This window comes from Salmo salar, chromosome ssa18, assembly GCF_905237065.1.
Source record: "Salmo salar chromosome ssa18, Ssal_v3.1, whole genome shotgun sequence".
In the NCBI taxonomy this organism is placed as follows: domain Eukaryota; kingdom Metazoa; phylum Chordata; class Actinopteri; order Salmoniformes; family Salmonidae; genus Salmo; species Salmo salar.
This window is the reverse complement of record NC_059459.1, coordinates 55,070,304-55,091,626: the sequence shown is the minus strand read 5'-3', so window position 1 is coordinate 55,091,626 and position 21,323 is coordinate 55,070,304. Positions and strand designations below refer to the sequence as shown.

The following is a 21,323-nucleotide window of genomic DNA, read 5'->3' as shown; positions in this document are numbered from 1 at the left end:
CGGTTTAAACCCAGTGAACAAATATGTAACTTTGTCTAATTTGTTGCTCTGGTACAAAGGAAAGAAGATTTCTGGGTGCAGTCTGGCTACTGAATGATTTTTCCACACTATGAATCTATTATGTTGAAACAGGTGCTAACGAAAGGAAGTGAATCATTGTTGTCATTTGATTCATCATGGTTTCGCATAGCCTGTAGAGTAAATCGGAGAGTACAGAGTTGAGCAAACTGCCATTCTGTGTTAGTCTATTTATTATCTTGATAAGCCTATATGTTGATAGATAGTTATTATATCAGCTGCCTCAAATCCACTAGACTGGCTATTTGAAAAGCAAAGACCCCCACCCCTTATTATCTGTGATTGGGAAAGCCCTTGTAAGCTACGGCTGCGATTGGCTACTACTCTGTCCATCTCGTCTGTGTTCTTGACAGCTGGAATAGCCTTCTGTCCCCTCACCCACGGAAAGTAGCGATGGGCATTTCGATTTTTTTTGGTGAGCCGGCTCATTTGGCTCCGTTCACGTAAAAGAGTCGGCTCATTTGGCTCCCAAACGGCTCTTCGTTCAAAATGCTTAAAAAACAACATAGAACCATGAAATAAATGCCAATCTCCAATGTACAGCACAAAAGGTAGGCTACCATTATGTCAGATCGTGAAATGCGCGTTTCAATACAGTTTTACCATGCCAAATTATTAAATGGCCAGCAAAAAAAAAAAAAATCAGCGTGGACCAGATTGACGCGCTCTCCTCTCCCCACTATGTATTGTTTCTGCAGTGAGGATTCACCCTCTTTAGATACCGGTAATTATGTTGTAACTTAACTGCAAAAAAAAACATTGTTTTGAGCTCAAAAAGCAGTAGTGTGCAAATCAGGCAGCCAAAATGAACGTCTCTTTCACCGATGCAATTCGGTTCCAACATTCACCAAAAAGATCCGTTCGTTCGCCAATGACCCATCACTAAGGGAAAGGAAGCAAGGAGCACTACACTAGGGAAGAGAGACGCATGAGAGTCCACAGCTTGCTTACTATACAGGATAAGTACACACCCTGGAAGTATCTAGGCGACATGGACAAAAACGGAAAAGGTAAGCATTTTTGTTTAACGCCTATAATTCCACTTTCATTCATTGTTATTCTGTCCGTGTTTGTTGAGATAATTGTAGTCTAATAAAACAACGCGCTTGTAACCATGTTTATACAGTAGCATAGCTTGCTATCATCTTGAAGGGTGTGTATCGTTTGTGTTTGGGGAAAATATAAGGTGTTTTGCTGTTGAATTTTCCAATGTATTATGTAAACAATATCAGTTCGTGGCGTTGTTTGTTTTTTTCCCCTTGTTTTGGCATAATACTTCCGTATAGATTGTTTCTCTGCCTGTTTTTTTTTTCTCGTGAGAATAAAATTATTTGTCTCGTCTGACTCAACTCCAATTGAGCGTTTCAATATAAATGGTCAAAGTATTCTTGCTACAACAACATGAATAAGGTTGCTATGAGGGATGGAGAGGCAGAACACAAAGGAACACGAGGTGTAGACCAACGGGGGGTCCTGCCTGGCGAGGATGAGCAGGTTGCAGCGTGATTAATTGACAGACTAATGAACTCAGACGGTATGGTACCCGTGACCATACCTCATTGCCTGGGACACTGTGTAGGTGTATCAAAGGACTACATTTGCTTCCTGTCATTGTATTCTTTCCTATAATTGTATTATTTCCTCCATGTGAACTGACACAGAAATTGTACAGGTGGAAGCAAATTTTGCCCAAAAGCATCATTCCATGTAGCCTCCCAGTGTGTGTAAAGCCTACTGTTTATGCCAAAAAGCTTTGGCTTTTATGGCACAGATGGTGAATTTACCCAGAAACCACAGAGTGGCCGGTTCAAGTTCCAATCCTGCCGTACCCCCTCAATCACTAGAACCATATTGCTTTTAACTAGCCTGTAGTTTCAGATGGGTAAAGACGAAGGGCATGGAACAAGGAAAGGAAACGCTTAAGAGTAAGACTATTGAGATGCAGCATGTTATGGATCAGCTGGTCTGGCACCCTGCAGCAGCCACTCCTGCTGCGAACTGAGACTGAATGGCTGGAGGGAGGGAGGGAGGGAGGGAGGGGGGGTCAAGAAGCTCAGTTATTTAGAACAAATCCAATGAATCAAATATAATGGGGCACAGGATGGGAAAAATCTGTTGGGTTTGGATTAATCAGACTACATGTTTAGGAAGGGGCACCTTTTGAAGGGATAAGCAATAACTGGAAATGACACTTAACATGACCTGGGCCATTTATTAAATATTGGATTAAAAATGTTTTAACACCGTTTGTATTTTATGTGGGCCATTGGGCCTATCTATAGTCTCCATCTCTACCTTAGCCGACCTGTATCCCCCAGTCCGGATTGTTTACAAGGAACTTGTTGGAAAAATAATCCCTGGAACCTTTACTTCTACTGCCTTTGTTTTATTTTTACCCCTAATTGTGTGTGCCTGAGGCTCGGTATTTCCCCAGCTCTTTATGGAAGCCAAAGCCAATCCACCACAGTCAGTCCAGGCAGGCAGTCCCTGTAACAATGGACAATGGAAGGCAGACCTACTGTATACATCCTGCAAGCTCTTTGGCCGCAGTATTGGACCAACTCTCTTTTTTGCATCCCAAATGGCATCCTATTCACTTTGTAGTGCTCTGGTCAAAAGTAGTGCACTACATAGGGAATAGGGTGTCATTTGGGACAAACACTACCTTACACAACCTGGGAGAGGGCGACAATGGCCGTGGAGCACACACGTACCGTAGGTCCCCTGCGACAACTTTCTTGTCCCATGTCCTGATTGATACACAAGAAGTAGCAGCTATTGTGTAGCAGGGCCTCAGTGGGTAATTTCCCGTAAAAATGTGTGTCAGGGCAGGTCAGAATATGGGTGGTATGGTTTTGAGTTGAATCTGAGGTGAAACCTTGATCCCCTGTCCATAGCAGCGGGAATTAGGGGTGCTGAGGGTGCTGCAGCACCCCCTAAAAATCGGAATATAAAAAATAAAAAAAGTTATCTATAAAAAAGAATCTCACAAAAGTAGTGCTCTGGGCCTTTACTAGTCCTGTATTAGCGGGCCGATATAGCCGTCTGTAGCGCGGGCAGCAAATTCTCATCCTACATCTTACAGTAATCGACTGAGATTTCTGGCAGTTGGTTCCATTAAGCCGACCATGTCGGTGCTGTGGGCGTTGCTGGTGACGTCACTATTGGACATCTGGGCCCCTGGGTGTGTGGTAGCAAGTTAGCGTGGGGTGCACAGTGCAACACAGCTGCGAGGGCTGAGATACGGTTCCCCCTGCCATTAATCCATGTCTTGAGTATTATCCCTACCACCACCATCACCAACCCACACTATCCCCCCTGATTTAGTGATAACACAACAGAAAGGGCTACGACCGCATGGGTTCAATGTTGATTAAACGTTCGCAGTGGGGCTCCTTCTCAGTTCCTCATCATGCAGGGAAGAGTAAGGTTAGCTCGGAGGGGAACTGTGTTATTGCGTCGCTCTCTTTCTGTCTTTCTCCATCACTGCTTCTCTGTTTGTTCTCTCATTCTGTAAAATAGATCTGTTCGTGTCTCTTAATTTACCTTCCGACCCAACTCTCTCTGAATCTACTTCTATTCTCCATGCCTATCTTTCAGTCTCCTCTTCTCGCTCTCAAACTTCTGTTTTTCTTACAGGCTGGTGCATGATTTCTGAAGCGTCACTATTCATGTACTATAGGGTCTTGACCTAGTAAAGGGGATTTTAAAATCTCTCTCTAGTGGTTATGAGTGTACCATACTTTGCCCGAGGACAGTGTTCCTAGACTCCCTCTGTCTGTGCTGTGTCTCTGGTGGGTACAGTGAGTCTGCTGTGCCTCAGGGTGGTGTTCTGTAGTGTGTGTCAGGGCCAGACGCATTACAGCAGGGCTAAGTGTGAAGGTGGAGTGCACTATGGGAGGATCCGTAGCTTTCTTTTTCTCGCTCGCTTGCTCTCATTCCTCAGAGAGTCTGTTGAGCTCCGCTGTCTTTAGTCCAGGTGTTTGCCTTGAGGAAAACATCCTACCCCCAATGGTCTGTAAGAAGACAGAATGATGAAGGAAGCATATTGTGTGTGTGCGTGCATGTGACTGAGTTACCCAGCCTCATTTTCCTCCTGCATAGCATAGCAGTGACTAAAGCAATGTATCAATTTATCACATTGTTCTTTATTATGTAAGGATTAGCCTACCCTTCTCCCTGTCTCCCTGATAATGCCTCTAAGTATATCTGGGCATAGTTCCACCTCCATTACTCTCCCCACATCTCACTACAGTCATTGAAACTGACATCTAGATTTGATTTAATGTTATGAATCATTTCTCCAATAATAATTCAGACTTAAAGATCACCTCCAGTGGCTGGAGCCATCTAGCTGAAACCTTTGGCATGTCATGTGTCCAGGTGACGAAAAGTTCACGGGGGAAAATCTGAGGTAAAATGTGATTTGCGAGAGTGCCTCCCTGTCTGGCGCTCGGTTACCTGTCGGTGCTTGTGTTATGAGTACCATGGTGAGAATAGAATATGCATGATTGCTCTGCTTCAAGTAGGGATACAAGGGACGGCATTCAGTTCGTGTTCTGACAGGGCTGGCATCTGGAGCTGAAGTTAGTGTTTTGATAGTTCACGCTGCCTGACACAAGGTCGTCGTACTAGCGTTGGGGTCATTTTGATGACTCGTTTTTCCAAAGCCGACAACCGAGTCTCTTCATTCCCTTTGATTTGATAGCCCTTTCAGCAACAGCTGTCACAGTTTTTCTGTGAATCATCTTTGTGATATCAATATAAGATAATTGTGTTGAGTTCGAGTCTTCTTGGTTATGCATGTCACACCGTATGCATGTCAAAACAACATGTTTTGAACATCTCCAATATAATTTCCCTGTTATATTACAGTAACGTATAGCTCTGGGTTACTGGAAGCTTCTCTCCAGTCCTGGCGGCTGTGTTTTGGATATGGCAAGCGTTCTGGATGTTTGTCCTCTGAATGATGTTATCACATTAGCTCTCTCCTCACCCCTAGGCATTTCTTTCCCCAAACACACACATATACACACACACACACACACACACACACACAGGCTCTATCCTTCCCCTCTTATCCGTTCCCTTCAGGGCAACAAAAAACATGACTGAACTAGAACCTCAAAGCCACAGCCCCAGGTAAGTAGGGTTGCTGAGGGTGTTGCAGCACCCTCTGATGAATTGAAATTTATAGGAAAAAATATATAAATAAATGTGTGAACTAGGCCTTTTACTACTCCTGTTTGAACGGCGAAAAATACTCCTCAGCACCTTCCATTAATATGTCATGAATCCAGATGGAGACTCAAGGCCAGGTAGAAAATCATTAGAGAGGGAGTGGAGAAGATTGACTTTCTCTATTGTCTGTGAGTACTACTGTAGGGCATGGTTTTTATTTTATTTAGTTTTTGTGTGTTAGTCTTTTCTTTCAGTGAGGTATGTATGTATGTATGTATTTGTTTAGTATATATGTATGTGAGTATATATATATATATATATATATATATATATATATATATATATATATATATATATATCAGCTGTCCCCGGGTATTTGAGATAAACCCCCCCCCAGCGCTGTGAGTCAGTGTCTGAGAGGGCATGAGGTGAGTTTTGCTGCAGGCTCCTTTAGTCATTTGTGCATTGACTCCTCACAAAGAGCAGAGTGTGTGTGTGTCTCAGCTCTGAACTACTCAACACAAAGGGCGGAGGGGTGAGCACAGAAGAGTCTGAGCCCTTCCCTGCCTCCCATTGTTTGTCTGTCCAACTCCTCCCCTCTCTCTAGCGGTCTTTCATGTTCACTCTATAATAATATTTAACAGTAAAACACAGTATATAGAATTCCCTTGTCTCTCCATAAAATCTCTCATTCCTACTTTCTTTCCATCTGACCTAACCCTCACTTATGGTATATGGCTTCTCCCCAATGAAGTGTCTCTCTCTCTCTAATCAGGGTCTCAGTAAAATAATGGTTATTAGTCTCTTTCTTTCTCTCCCTCCCTCTCTGCCTCTCCAGTCTTCCCAGGAGGAGAGGAGGAATGATTCCAGTTAATCAGACTATGTGTGTGTCTATGTCTATACTCCCTGTACGGTCGTCTGGTCACCCTGACCACCAAGCCTACCCACATGGTAGCAATTTGAAGCGAGAGACGAGAAAGGAGAGATAGAAGATGAAAGAGGGGAGGTAGTTAGCGCCCTTGCCACATTTATGAGACGGAGGTTGCTGGGGAAAGTGGTGTGGTTTGGGTCGGACCCAAAGTAGATCTATAAAGTAGAGGGAAGGATATAGTTTGAGAGAGAAATGATGTTCGCCTCAAAGTGTCACTTTGCTCCTGTAAAAGGCTATTGGATTCAGCTAATGGTTCACAGATGCTAGGGAAGTTAGCACGGTAGGATCAAGCAGTTTGGGCTGTTTTACAGTGTGGGATCGATGTTGGATGTGGTGTGAACATCTGTAACATAACCAAATAATGTGGTGTTTTGGTCATCAAAATGGACTTGTTCACAGACATTGTTGATGACTTGGTTGATGTATTCCATTGAGGGTGAGACTAAGGTTTAAAAGGAGACTTATCTACAGTATACCAGGTTAGGGGAGAACTTATTTAGATCTAGGCCGAATGTCATGTCATCACATTTTCAAGGGGTCCCTCATAACACAGCTGTTCCTTTCGTAGGCATTCACACACGGGTCATTGGTTAGTAGTAAAACACACGCACACTCACACATTATAAACAGCTTCATCGGTGCATAAAGTTTGGGCTTGTAAGAGCATGGTTCTACAAGGTGAAGTCCCGTCATTCTTTCACTAGGGTAGTTTGTCTCCCTGCCCTTTGCCTTTCATCCCAAATATTTTCACACACGGCACCTGCCTGCAAACACATCTGCCTGCATCCTGTTCGATCTGTGCAGACTTGCACAGAAATGGGCATCGTGGCACATCTTCCACATACACGTGCATGCATACACACTCACAAGCGCGCACACACTAGTGTTTCATGGTATCCCGAAACCTCTGTACTTTTTCGTTTTTCGATACTGGAACATGAACGGTCCTAAAACTTTTTGTTACTTTCTGTCCAACGTGTCTCACGTCGTATACTGATTGAGAGGATCAAGTCTGTCTATCAGCGCAGGCGACGTGCCTTTATTGCGTGGAGTGCACCGCTCATGCCTCTTGCCTACTCCTCTTACTGAGGACTGGGAGTCTGGGCTACATACTTTTTGCTTCCCACTCATGCGCACAGAAGTTAGCACACTTGGATAATGCAACACGGCATTTTGAAATGCTGAAACTGTTAATGTCCATACAAACTTTATTAGCTAATTCACTTAATCATCTCTCCCTCACGTCTAAAGATGCATTCCCCTTTTGTCTGTGTCAGGTATCTCTCCTCTCAACTGACTGTGTGGGAATGTGCCTTGTGAATGATGTCATTATTGGGTCTTAAAGAGACAGTGCACACTTTTATAAAAGAAGCGATTGCTACTTCTATGCAAATGTTGTTGATCAGTATAATAATATAAGTCCCAAATGGAACAGAAACAGATTGTTTGTCATCTGTAGTCCCATGAAAACAGTGAGTAACTCCGTGCAAGCGCAATAACTCAAACATGCATACATTCCTATTGAATATGCATTCACCTGTATTGTGAATAGAACTAGGCTTGATTTATTTTTTTACCCATTTTATCAATAGAGTTACCATTCAAATAAAAGATTACCGTTATGTTTTATGTTGTTAGATTGGTTAAAAACAAAGTCTCGTTTAATTGTTTGATTGTATCATTTATTAATTAATGCAGACGTGGCTGCCTCAGATTTTTTTTCTTATGACAATTTTGGAATGTAATGATATTGAACTCAAAAGATGCCCAATGATTGAACAGAGAATTGGATGAGTTTATCTGTCTGGATCAAGTGCCATTCTGTGTCTTTGGCTAATACGCCTTTTTTGTCGCAGTATTGAGTATCGTGACGGTATCGTGATAGTAAACCTGGTATTATGTCAAAATTCTATTATCGTGACAACACTAACACACGTGCACACGGATCACATTCACAACGCAGTGAATTCTCTGAATTTGTTTCCCTGTGAATGAACTATTCAATCAGAACCCCCAAAATACTGCAATTGTGGTCTTCCTGACCGTAGCCCTCAGCTAGAACTGTCAACACCAGACAGGGAATGGAACCATCACATTCCTCCAATCCCCTTTCCTGGAAGACACACCACATTGTCAACATGAACATGAGGCTGCCTGTCATATTCTTTCAGCGCTCATCATACCTCTCGTCTCATTCCTCAGCCCTGGAATGACTTGGCCTGTTGTTGGGATGCTTAGGCTGTGGCTCAGCAAGGGTGTGTGTGTGTGTGTGTGTGTGTGTGTGTGTGCGCTGGAGGTTGTTGTAGCCTCTCCCAGGGATCTTGTACCCTATTTGATGTGCAGCGGTATCACCCTCTGGGCTTTTTAATAAAGACGTCTGTTATCTGTAGTCAGGCAATAACAACTAGTCTCTCTGGGCTGAGAGGGGGTCCTTCTCATATCCTAGTAGAGGAAATGTAAATGGGATTGAGCTGGACACTGTGTGTTTTGGGTAAGGCTGTAGTTTGTGTTGAGGTCCGGACTGGACTTTTTCTATTAGTGCATCTGTACTGGTACTGTATAGGGATGTTTTTGAATTGACCAAAGCTATAGTAACATTTAAATACAGAGCTGGTTAGAGAGAGAGAGACGGGGGGAGAGAGAGAGAGAGAGAGAGAGGGAGAGGAAGAGAAACAAAGACAACTGGTTTGATGTAGAATGCAAAAACCTAAGAAAGAAATTGAGAAACCTATCCAACCAAAAACATAGAGACCAAGAAAACCTGAGCCTTCACCATGGTGAATCACTAAAACAATACAGATATACACCACTGAAAAAGAAGGAACAGCATGTCAGAAATCAGTTCAGTGTAATTGAATAATCCATAGAATCTAACCACTTCTGGGAAAATTGGAACACACTAAACAAACAACACGAAGAGTTCTATATCCAAAATGGAGATGCATAGATAAACCACTTCTTCAATCTTTTTGGCTCTATAACAAAGAGCAAAAACATATACATGATCAATTACAAATCTTAGAATCCGCTATTAACACTAGAACCGCCATAGGCCAACGGCCACTGATGTTTGATTTTGTGAATAAAGAAATCAGCCCAGAAATCAGCTATATAATGCTCCTTCCCAGGCTTTTCCTAAATGTTTTTTTTTATCACTGCTCATTTGTCAGAATTTTGAAATCACAAACAAAGTATTTAGAGCCTTTTGACCAGTTTTTCTTTTTCAAACCTATTCCTAACTTCAGCCGCAAAGACAATGTGCTGCTGGACGTTGGTACCCAGCCAGGCACTAATGCGTCTCTCTCTCCTCACTGAATGAATGATAAATGAATGAATGGGCAATAATTGTGCACCTTACTTCACAATCAAATTTAAGTGAGTCCTAACTGAATGATGAGGGTGAAGAGGTTGATTTAATCTAGAACGGCAATAGTGTAATGATGAGTTTGTTATGCCAATTTATCAGCGTTGGCCCTGATGTTAATAATTTGACCGCACGCTTTGCGGATCGATACCATTCTCTTTTGCATTTACTTTGTAAAAAGAAGCTGTTACAGGACTGTTTTTAGTTACTGTAACTCTACTAATCAAATGTATCGTAAGGGAAATGAAAACATGCTATGTGTTGCAGTAGGCCTTTAGAATGATGAAAACATGCTATGTGTTGCAGTAGGCCTTTAGAATGATGAAAACATGCTATGTGTTGCAGTAGGCCTTTAGAATGATGAAAACATGCTATGTGTTGCAGTAGGCCTTTAGAATGATGAAAACATGCTATGTGTTGCAGTAGGCCTTTAGAATGATGAAAACATGCTATGTGTTGCAGTAGGCCTTTAGAATGATGAAAACATGCTATGTGTTGCAGTAGGCCTTTAGAATGATGAAAACATGCTATGTGTTGCAGTAGGCCTTTAGAATGATGAAAACATGCTATGTGTTGCAGTAGGCCTTTAGAATGATGAAAACATGCTATGTGTTGCAGTAGGCCTTTAGAATGATGAAAACATGCTATGTGTTGCAGTAGGCCTTTAGAATGATGAAAACATGCTATGTGTTGCAGTAGGCCTTTAGAATGATGAAAACATGCTATGTGTTGCAGTAGGCCTTTAGAATGATGAAAACATGCTATGTGTTGCAGTAGGCCTTTAGAATGATGAAAACATGCTATGTGTTGCAGTAGGCCTTTAGAATGATGAAAACATGCTATGTGTTGCAGTAGGCCTTTAGAATGATGAAAACATGCTATGTGTTGCAGTAGGCCTTTAGAATGATGAAAACATGTCCTTGACTCTATCCAACTTCATGAGCGGGAAACAAACGATGCCAGTCAGCCTGCACAGCCGGCCCATTGAAACTACATCGAAACTATACCAAAACTAATTTCACACATATTAAGAGTTGGCCTATAGACACGATTAAATTGACAATCTGATGAGCATATTGTGCTGTTCCTATTACACTTACCTTTGTCCGTGAATATCCGTGCTGTCCATGCATTCAGCTCATGACCACTCATGACCACTCACGTGGCAGCATTGCTCTGGTTACTAACTAAAAACTAGTAGTATAACAAACTTAAAATTGTAAATGTGCTATTCTGTTGTTAATGGATGAATAGGCGATATAAAGCAGACAGAAACTGATAATGTTGCATATGACTTCAGTGAACTGAATGATGAGGAGAGGGTGATTGAATTTAGAACAATAGTGTAATTTTGATGAATTGTGGGCGGTCTAATTGTTTTATTATGAAAGGCTGGCTATGGTATATAATTTCCCCTCGGAGAGTCAAATCAGACACTGAGTGCAACATACAAAGTGTGTAGTTCACAATGGCAAGCTGAACCAAACGAATGGACGCATTGACAGCATTGTAAATCCTGCAGAATTGAGGTGAGTTGGAGGATCGGATATTGAGCTTGAAATCGATGTTGCCGATGAAGAGTCTTCTGATTCTGATGTCTTCGAGCCTACGATGCCTGAGCCTCGCCGTAGAAAAACCAGAACAGAGACGGGAGTCTAGGAGGGATGGCACGGTTTGGGTAGAAAAGAGGGACAAGTTTATGTGACATGCAGATGTTGCAGCACATCAGAGATTGTACTGTTGCTCATGCACACAGGAAAGGAAACAGTAGGTGGGACATGTCTATGGATGAACTCTGAGCATTTATTGCACTCTTGAATGTCCGCGGGGCGTACAACGGAAAGAGCATGGATATGGAGTCATTTTAGTGTGATGAGTATGGGGTGGACATTTTCTGAGAGACTATGCCACGCATTCGTTTCAGAGCGATTATCCGACACCTGCTGGTGCACACAAAACAAGGCCCATGAAAACTATGTGCAGTGCAACCGGCTTGCTCACACAAAGCCCCGACGCTGTGTGCCGACTGTGGACCCAAAGCATAAAGAGAAGACGAGATTTGATTCATGCATAAAGGCACGCGTGTAAGTCACTCCTGCTCCCGCTTCCCGTCTCTGGCGCTCGAGGGCCCAGGCTGCCCTTCATTACGCACACCTGTCACCGTCATTACGCACATCAGTGCTCATTGGACTCACCTGGACTCCTTCACGTTGTTGATCGCCCCCCCCTCTTTATCAGTTTGTTCCCCGTGTCAGCATTATTGTCGCCATGTTTTGTTCCCCCGGTCCAGACGCTGTTCTTGTTTTGTTTGATGTCCATTTTCCATTAAATGTTCACTCCCTGTACTTGCTTCCCGTCTCCAGCGTCGGTCCTTACAATAAGGGCACACTAAAGTGTCCGATACGAATGACTGTTTTTATATCTTGTCATGAATATATTTCTACTAATATTAATTTATGCAATTCATCCTTTAAAATTGTTCATGCACTGGTGCTTTTATTTATGAATACAGCAAATCATTTCACCTGTGCACCTGGCTAGATATATTATTAATAATAATGTATTTTTAGTTTCTACTTTGTCAAAACAAGCTGTATCTGGACTTTACTAATTGCTATAACTCTAATACTAATCGAATCTACAAATACAGATGATCAAATGGATTACACTGTTTTTAATGTAAGGAAAACTAAAACGGGCTATATGCCTGTGTTTTCTCTAGGACTTTGTAGTATTATATAAAACATATCCTTGACTCTATCTAAACAAATAACTTTTTGATATGCTTCCAAAAATATTTCTTCTTGCTATTAATGCTTTATAATAGTTGATGCACTATTTAACAAGCGTTGGCGCTTATGTTTGCTACACCTTGCGGGTTCATATGCATCTGATGCATATGTTAAAGGAGACGCCTGGCAACGTACTGATGGGCTGAAAGGCCAGGTGGTTGTTGTGTTAAAGACTACCAGAACCCACTGGGTTCTCCAATTACATTGAATGAACTATAGGACAAAATAGAAACCCTCCAACCCGAAAGGCCTGTGATGTTGATGGTATCCTAAACGAATTGATACAATATACAGACCACCCATTCCAATTGGCTATACTTAAACTCTTTAACATGTTCCTCAGCACTGGCATCTTCCCCAATATTTGGAACCAAGGACTGAACAACCCAATCCACAAAAGTGGACACAAATTTGACCCCAATAACTACTGTGGGATGTGTGTCAACAGCAACCTTGGGAAAACCCTCTGCATTATCATTAACAGCAGACTAATGTATTTCCTCAGTGAAAACAATGTACAGAGCAAATGTCAAATGGACCTTTTTACCAAATTACCATACGAAGATCACGTATTCACTCTGCACAACCTTATGCAGAGTGAATATGTGATCCTCAAATCTTCTCATGCTTTGTTGATTTCAAAAAACTTTTGACTCAATTTGGAATGAAGGTCTGCTATACAAATTGCTGGAAAGTGGTGTTTGGGGGGAAAAACATACAACATTATAAAATCCATGTACACAAACAAGTTTGACAAAATTCACATTTATTTCCACTGGGCTGTGGGGGGAGACAGGGATGCAGCTTGAGCCCGACCCTCTTCAACATATATATTGGCGAGGGCACAAGAACAGTCGGCAGCACCCGGCCTCACCCTACTAGAATCTGAAGTCAAATGTTTACTAATGATCTGGTGCTTCTGTCTCCAACCAAGGAGGGCCTACAGCAGCACCTAGATATTCTGCACAGAATCTGTCAGACCTGGGCCCTGACAGTGAATCTCAGTAAGACAAAAATTATTGTTATCCAAATCCAGAATAGATACATTCATTTTACAACTACCTAAAAGGAAGCGATTCCCAAACCTTCCGTAACAAAGCCATCACCGACAGAGAGATTAACGGACATCCAGCGAAAAATCCTATCGCCATTAGCATAACAACATTTAATTATTTCTTTTTTTTTCCTTTTTTTTCAAATTATATCGTTTTATAGATACACCTCTCCTGAATCTAACCACGTTGTCCGATTTCAAAAAGGCTTTACAGCAAAAGCAAAACATTAGATTATGTTAGAGGAGTATATCGTAAAAGTAGCCACATAGCCATTTTCCGACCAACCACATGCATCACAAATAACCAAAAAACAGCTAAATGCAGCACTAACCTTTGACAATCTTCATCAGATGACACACCTAGGACATCATGTTACACAATACATGCATTCTTTTGTTCGATAAAGTTCATATTTACAGTGGGGCAAAAAAGTATTTAGTCAGCCACCAATTGTGCAAGTTCTCCCACTTAAAAAGATGAGAGAGGCCTGTAATTTTCATCATAGGTACACGTCAACTATGACAGACAAAATGAGAAAAAGAAATCCAGAAAATCACATTGTAGGATTTTTTTATGAATTTATTTGCAAATTATGGTGGAAAATAAGTATTTGGTCACCTACAAACAAGCAAGATTTCTGGCTCTCACAGACCTGTAACTTCTTCTTTAAGAGGCTCCTCTGTCCTCCACTCGTTACCTATATTAATGGCACCTGTTTGAACTTGTTATCAGTATAAAAGACACCTGTCCACCACCTCAAACAGTCACACTCCAAACTCCACTATGGCCAAGACCAAAGAGCTGTCAAAGGACACCAGAAACACAATTGTAGACCTGCACCAGGCTGGGAAGACTGAATTTGCAATAGGTAAGCAGCTTGGTTTGAAGAAATCAACTGTGGGAGCAATTATTAGGAAATGGAAGACCATACAAGACCACTGATAATCTCCCTCGATCTGGGGCTCCACGCAAGATCTCACCCCGTGGGGTCAAAATGATCACAAGAACGGTGAGCAAAAATCCCAGAAGCACACGGGGGGACCTAGTGAATGACCTGCAGAGAGCTGGGACCAAAGTAACAAAGCCTACCATCAGTAACACACTACGCCGCCAGGGACTCAAATCCTGCAGTGCCAGACGTGTCCCCCTGCTTAAGCCAGTACATGTCCAGGCCCGTCTGAAGTTTGCTAGAGCATTTGGATGATCCAGAAGAGGATTGGGAGAATGTCATATGGTCAGATGAAACCAAAATATAACTTTTTGGTAAAAACTCAACTCGTCGTGTTTGGAGGACAAAGAATGCTGAGTTGCATCCAAAGAACACCATACCTACTGTGAAGCATGGGGGTGGAAACATCATGCTTTGGGGCTGTTTTTCTGCAAAGGGACCAGGACGACTGATCCGTGTAAAGGAAAGAATGAATGGGGCCATGTATCGTGAGATTTTGAGTGAAAACCTCCTTCCATCGGCAAGGGCATTGAAGATGAAACGTGGCTGGGTCTTTCAGCATGACAATGATCCCAAACACACCGCCCGGGCAACGAAGGAGTGGCTTCGTAAGAAGCATTTCAAGGTCCTGGAGTGGCCTAGCCAGTCTCCAGATCTCAACCCCATAGAAAATCTTTGGAGGGAGTTGAAAGTCCGTGTTGCCCAGCGACAGCCCCAAAACATCACTGCTCTAGAGGAGATCTGCATGGAGGAATGGGCCAAAATACCAGCAACAGTGTGTGAAAACCTTGTGAAGACTTAAAGAAAACATTTGACCTGAGTCATTGCCAACAAAGGGTATATAACCAAGTATTGAGAAACTTTTGTTATTGACCAAATACTTACTTTCCACCATAATTTGCAAATAAATTCATAAAAAATCCTACAATGTGATTTTCTGGATTTTTTTTCTCATTTTGTCTGTCATAGTTGAAGTGTACCTATGATGAAAATTACAGGCCTCTCTCATCTTTTTAAGTGGGAGAACTTGCACAATTGGTGGCTGACTAAATACTTTTTTGCCCCACTGTATATATAAAAACAGCATTTTTACATCGGTGCGTAACGTTGACTAACTATTTTCCCTCAAATGCATCCGATGAAACAGCGCTACAATTTACTAAATTACTATTCGAAAACATTTTTCAAATGTAATATTGTCATTCTAAGATTTATAGATGAATATCTCTTGAAAGCACCTGTAATGCCAGATTTAAAAATAACTTTATTGGGTAATCATACTTTGCGATGAAAGGGGATGCGATACTCTGAAAAATAGGCTAACGTTACAGGTCAGTGCCATCTTGGAACAATCGTATATCAAATCTAGTCTTGTATATTTTTGAAAATATTTCCTTACCTTTTGATTATCTTCATCAGAATGCACTTCCAGGAATCCCAGGTCCACAAGAAATGTATTTTCGTTCGAAAAAGTTATTCCTTTATGTCCCAATAGCTTTTTCTGGTTAGGGCGTCCTGAAGGCTGCAACAAAAGTACCGTCATGAGCGCGAAACCTCTCTTACCAAAATAGATTTTTTTTTTTTTACATTTAGGTTCGTTCAAACATGTTAAACTTTGTATAACAAATCTCTGGGGCCTTTTACAACCACAGATCCTGTAACATTCAAGGGGGACGATTTCATTGTCTTTCAAAACGTTTCGAAAGGTGGGGGTAGGCAGGGGCGCCGGCGTCATAATGGTGATGGCCCTCCCCATGTCACTGCGTTCCATAGCCTCTCTTTCAGCCAGTTTTCACAGTAGGAGACCCAAACCACTTTGTAAAGACTGGGGACATCTAGTGGAAGCAATAGGAAGTGCTCAATGAACCATTGCTCACAGTGTGAGTTATAGGCACAGCGCTGAAGTTGAGTCCGCAATTCAGAATTCCACATCCTGTTACGATCGGTCTCGGGGTTTTGACTGCCATATGAGTTCTGTTATACTCACAGACACCATTCAAACAGTTTTAGAAACTTTAGGGTGTTTTCTATCCACATATATTAATTACATGCATATCCTAGCTTCTGAGTTTGAGTAGGAGGCCGTTGAAAATGGGCACGAATTTTTTCCAAAACGCGCTGTAGCGCCCCCTATCCTAGGCGAACTCGAAGAGGTTAACCTAGCGAAGAGTCCCCTAAGCAAGTGGGTCCTGGGGCTCTGTTCACAAACACAAACAGACCCCACAAAGCCCCCAGGACCACAGACCTGGCTCTCAAGAGAAGACCGGCTATGTGCACACTGTCCACAAAATAAGGTGGAAACTGAGCTGCACTTCCTAACCTCCTGCCAAATGTATGACCATATTAGAGACACATATTTACCTCAAATTACACAGACCCACAAATAATTATTCAAAAATAAATCTAATTTGTATAAACTCCCATATCGATTATGTGAAATACCAGTGTGCCATCACAGCAGCAAGATGTGTGACCTGTTGCCACAAGAATATAAAATATATTTTGATTTGTTTAACCCTTTTTTTTTTTTTTGGTTACTACATGATTCCATATGTGTTATTTCATAGTTCTGATGTATTCACTATTATTCTACAATGTAGAAAATAGTAAAAATAAAGAAAAACCCTTGAATGAGTAGATGTGTCCAAACTTTTGACTGGCACTGTATATTTAAAAACCTTGCATGTCTTAATTTCCACAATTAACAAATAATATGAATAATAATGTAGGCAGTTCATGCAAAGGATTGTTACCTATAACCAGGATTGCCATTAAAAATATAAAATTTTTGGCAAGCAATTATGATGATTCATCCTATATTGTCCCTAACATCATTATCCAATAGCAACAGATGTGGGATACATGCTCATACACACTCCCCACCCTTCCCCCCACAACCAACCACAAGCTCAGATGTTCAACAGTTGTTCCATCCCCGAGCCCAACTCAAGAAAGGACTTGACGTGCAAAGGCATATACAGTTGTAGCTGTTTGAGAAGGCATGCAACATTTAGCAAGAATGGGGAGATTTGATTAACCAATGTCAAGTCCTAGCTGATGGAGCTAAGATACACCCCCTTCCCCTGAAACACACGCTGGTCCCCCGTTGTGAGCATTTTCCCAAGCATCTCTGTGCAGTCAGACCTTTGATTATTTTCTGCCTCCAGGGCCACAATAATTTCCCCCCTCTCAGATTGTCCAAGTGTGACCCCCCCCCCCCCTCCCCATGGGTTACTGAAGCTAGTGTTTCCAGCACTGCCACTACCTGGGTGGGGCACCCCACCGGAATCCCCACCGGCTAGGTACAAGGTCGTCAAGGTTCTCATTAGCAGCTTTGAGAAATTCCTTGTATATTATGCTCACCCATGGCTTTGTTGGACCAACCCTGCCAGGCAGGCTCAGACTATTGAGGGGGCGGTGCTGCTCTAGTATGTCTCTGACCGTGTTTATCTTTCTGTCTTGGCTGCGTATAGGCGACTTGCAGTAGGCCTATAAAACAAATAAGGACTTCTCCTTAGTTTATGGGTCGCTCAGGTGGGTGTCTAGGGTATAGGGTTGGGGAACCGTTCCATCATGATAGGACAATTAATAATTAAACTATATTTAAAATTTATTTGTAAATGTATAGCCCATATTAGCACAAAATTGAAAGCTCTCTTTGTCACAACTCCTGCTCGCAGACACACATGAGCTCTGGCATTTGCAACCATTTTCCTTTTTTCATTTACTTAACTCCACACTTTTCCAAACATAAAAACACACACCCCACCTTCGATCACATATACACCCGCACATACCCACATACTGTGCCTTTTATGTCCTCTGTTTGCTGTGTTTTTATCTCTACCATGTTGATTCCTACCTAATTTCTGGCTTTTTAGTACTTTTGTGTTCCAGTTCCTTATATTTGAAGATGTATTATTTCAATAATAATCCTTTCTTCTAATGCTGTCTTATAAATAAAATACTATAAACGGAAAGTTGAATACTAATTATTTTACAACATTCCCTATCTTGAATAGTGTATTTGTAGTTTATTCCTTTATCAATTGTTGTATTTTATTGTTTTCCTATTATTATTATTAATATCCCTGCCATTGGTTGTTCCATTATTTGACTCCGCTATGGGAACTTTGTAGTATTTACAATAGCAATGGAGTAGTCTTGGTGTCTCGGAACAATTGATTATCAATATACAGTTGATTGACTACGAGAGCTACACGTTTCTCTTTTAATCTATTCAGCTTGAAGAGTGGGCACAGTATTTTGCACCGTTCTCCAATTTCCTAACTCCCTAACTCTTTGTCTTCCTCCTTTTTACCTCTCTTTTTCTTTCTCCCTTTCTCTCTACTGGGACTGGGAAATAACTATTACACACACAATCGTGTGTATGTTAATGTGTGTAGCAGCTGGCCAAAGGGCCATCCCCTCAGTACTGTGTGTTATAGTTCTGTCATGCACTCAAATATGATTCGCCCTCTCATTGCGTTACAGAAGTGGTATTCAAAGTCGGGGTCCCGACCCCACAGTAAAAAATAAAATTCATAATAATTAAGAGTATTGTATGGGACAATATACAAACATTTTTGAGAAAGATTTGAAAAATTTAAATGTTATTGAGTAAATGTATTTATTGGTTTCTTTTCATTTTGATAAGAGATGAAAATGCAATGAATTGAATGTTGTTTGTTGACGTCAACATTTTTATTGACTGATTTTTAAGGTTCTGCCATTTAGATTTGGGATAGGTTGGAGAGAAAGACTTCAGAAAAAATGGGATCCCCGCTGAAAAAGTTTGAATACCACTGTATTACAGTGTGTGTGTGTCGCAGCCTAAAGCTAATAAACACTTTTGCACCACAGAGTCTGGACTGCCATTCAATTCCTTGAATTGCATTGCAGCCATGTTATTTGACTTACTTCAGCCTGACTGGTTGCCAGCCATACACTGCTCCAACACAGAAATCAAAGAGTATCAAAGCATATTTGACACCCGCTTTAATTTCCCAAGTGCTGTTCTTTCCATCCTCATCAAAGCACCATGGAGTAAAAAAAAACAACAGGGAAAATCTCCATCATGGAAGTGCCTCAACAAATCACCCGGCGACCGTCGCGGAAACAGCGAGTGAAAACACTTCCTGTCGCCATGCTGAGTGGGTGGACGTTGGGTGTGAGTCATCGTTCAGCCCCCCCCCCCCGGGCCAGTGAGTGACTCCATATTCCAGATGGGGGAGGGAGGGTTGGCATCATTAGTTGGCCAGACCATGTACTTGCAGTCTGAGGTGGGTTGGGAGTGTGGACTCACACAGTCGTCATACTGAGACTTGAGTGATGATCACACACTCTTTTCTGGTACATTACAGGTTACTGGTATTCAGCCTAGGTCCATTAGTTTCACTATAGCACAGAACCTCCTTTTTGATTAGTGTTGAACCTGTCACCCCAATGTGTTTGCGTGGACACCTCACCCAACAGAGAGTTCAGGGAGACCCCAACAACTTGTGCCCCGAAACCACATTATTCAACTGTGACACTAAAGAGGGAGTGAGAGCCAGAACCACATTGAGAAAGGAAACGCTGGAAAATGATAGACAGAAGAGAGATTGCACGATAAGAGATGGTAGGTGGACATTCTGTCTCAACACCCAACACACACACATTTATGGTTTCTTGCTTTACAAGACTAGGACGTGTTCAGTGCAATAACAGTCTCCTCCTCTCATCCAAGGATCAACCAGAGGAAATTACAGCAATCTCCCTGCCGACTCCCCTGGCCACTTTGTCTCTGCCAGAGACCAGATACAGTATAAACACACACGCAGAGATGGACACATGCACGCACACACAAATCGTCTGCTGGGAGCGTTGTTATTGAACGTGGGGGGGGGTCTGTCTGACGTGTATGTAAACATATGGTGTGTACGCACATGTGTATGTTGTAACTGTTGTGGAACAGTCAATCCCTCAGGGTGGGGTTGAGATGTGTTTTGGTTCTGAGTCAGGTTCCTGCTATTTTACCTGCACTTCCTACTGTCCCTCTGTTTCACTTTCGTCTGAACTTTTGTGTCTGACATTGACCCCCCCAAAAAGTTGAGTACTCTTTCTTACTGTACTGTAGTTGCCAGACGTTCTCTTTTTCCCTCTTTCTTCCCTCGTTCCAGTATGTTTGCCATGTGTGGTTTTCTGGGGGCTGTGTTCGTGTTAGGAAGGCTCTACGTTGTGTGTGTGTGTGTTATGCTGGTGTGTCAGCCCTCTCAACTCTAATTGTTATTTACACAAGCCTCAACACTAATGACCGACTCAAAGTCAATTTCATGCAAAGTTTCCTTTTCATTACTATTTTAACCCACTTTATCCGCAGACTGTAAATGTCAGCTATTTCTGGACGGAATCGCTGTTTTTACTTTGATAATGAGCGTGTCACACCCTTTCTGTTTTGAAAAAAAGAGGGGGAGGAGGGGAAAAAAAACGTGGACAGCGTTTACAGTGGAAGACTAGCTATGGTATTTCCATCTCACCTTGTCCTGTGTGTGTGGCACGTTATTATGCGTTTATTGGCACCCTTGGCTCGCCTCTGGTCTCCCCCGGTTCAGGGGTGCTTTAGTGAGGTGTGGTCGGGGTTGGCCCGTGCTCCAGTCTCTTGTACAAGGGTGTGTCCCGTTATCCTGGAAAGCTGTTCTGTTCACCAAGGTTTGGAATCCTTGAGTAAATAACGGTTCCATATGTATTTGTGTTAACAAGAGGAGGGGGGGAAATGGTACATACACAGACATAAAAACTCACAGACAGAGAACTTACATCCAGACTATTTCTGGACCATATTTCCACCATCCATCTTTAGAGGATTACATTCACGTCATTGTCCCATTCAGTAGGATCTAATAGTCACCATTGAAGTCTAAACAGTCCTATTTTAGGGGGAGCTGCCTTCTCTCCCAGAGCAGACAGTACTCTACCTTTCATAACCCTACAA

At 42.1% G+C, this 21,323-nt stretch overlaps 1 protein-coding gene across 2 annotated transcripts in view; it reads left to right on the top strand.

The window, feature by feature from the left end:
• Window positions 1-766: 766 nt before the first annotated feature.
• LOC106577495 (actin filament-associated protein 1) overlaps window positions 767-21,323 on the top strand; it is a 119,414-nt gene continuing 98,857 nt past the window's right edge. The window contains exon 1 of one of the 2 annotated variants that reach the window (XM_045701280.1): window positions 767-1,088. In XM_045701280.1, the coding sequence (XP_045557236.1) occupies window positions 1,007-1,088 (82 nt within the window). In that variant the 5' untranslated portion in view covers window positions 767-1,006. The remainder of the gene's footprint in view (window positions 1,089-21,323) is intronic. The other variant, XM_045701282.1, reaches the window with a different exon arrangement.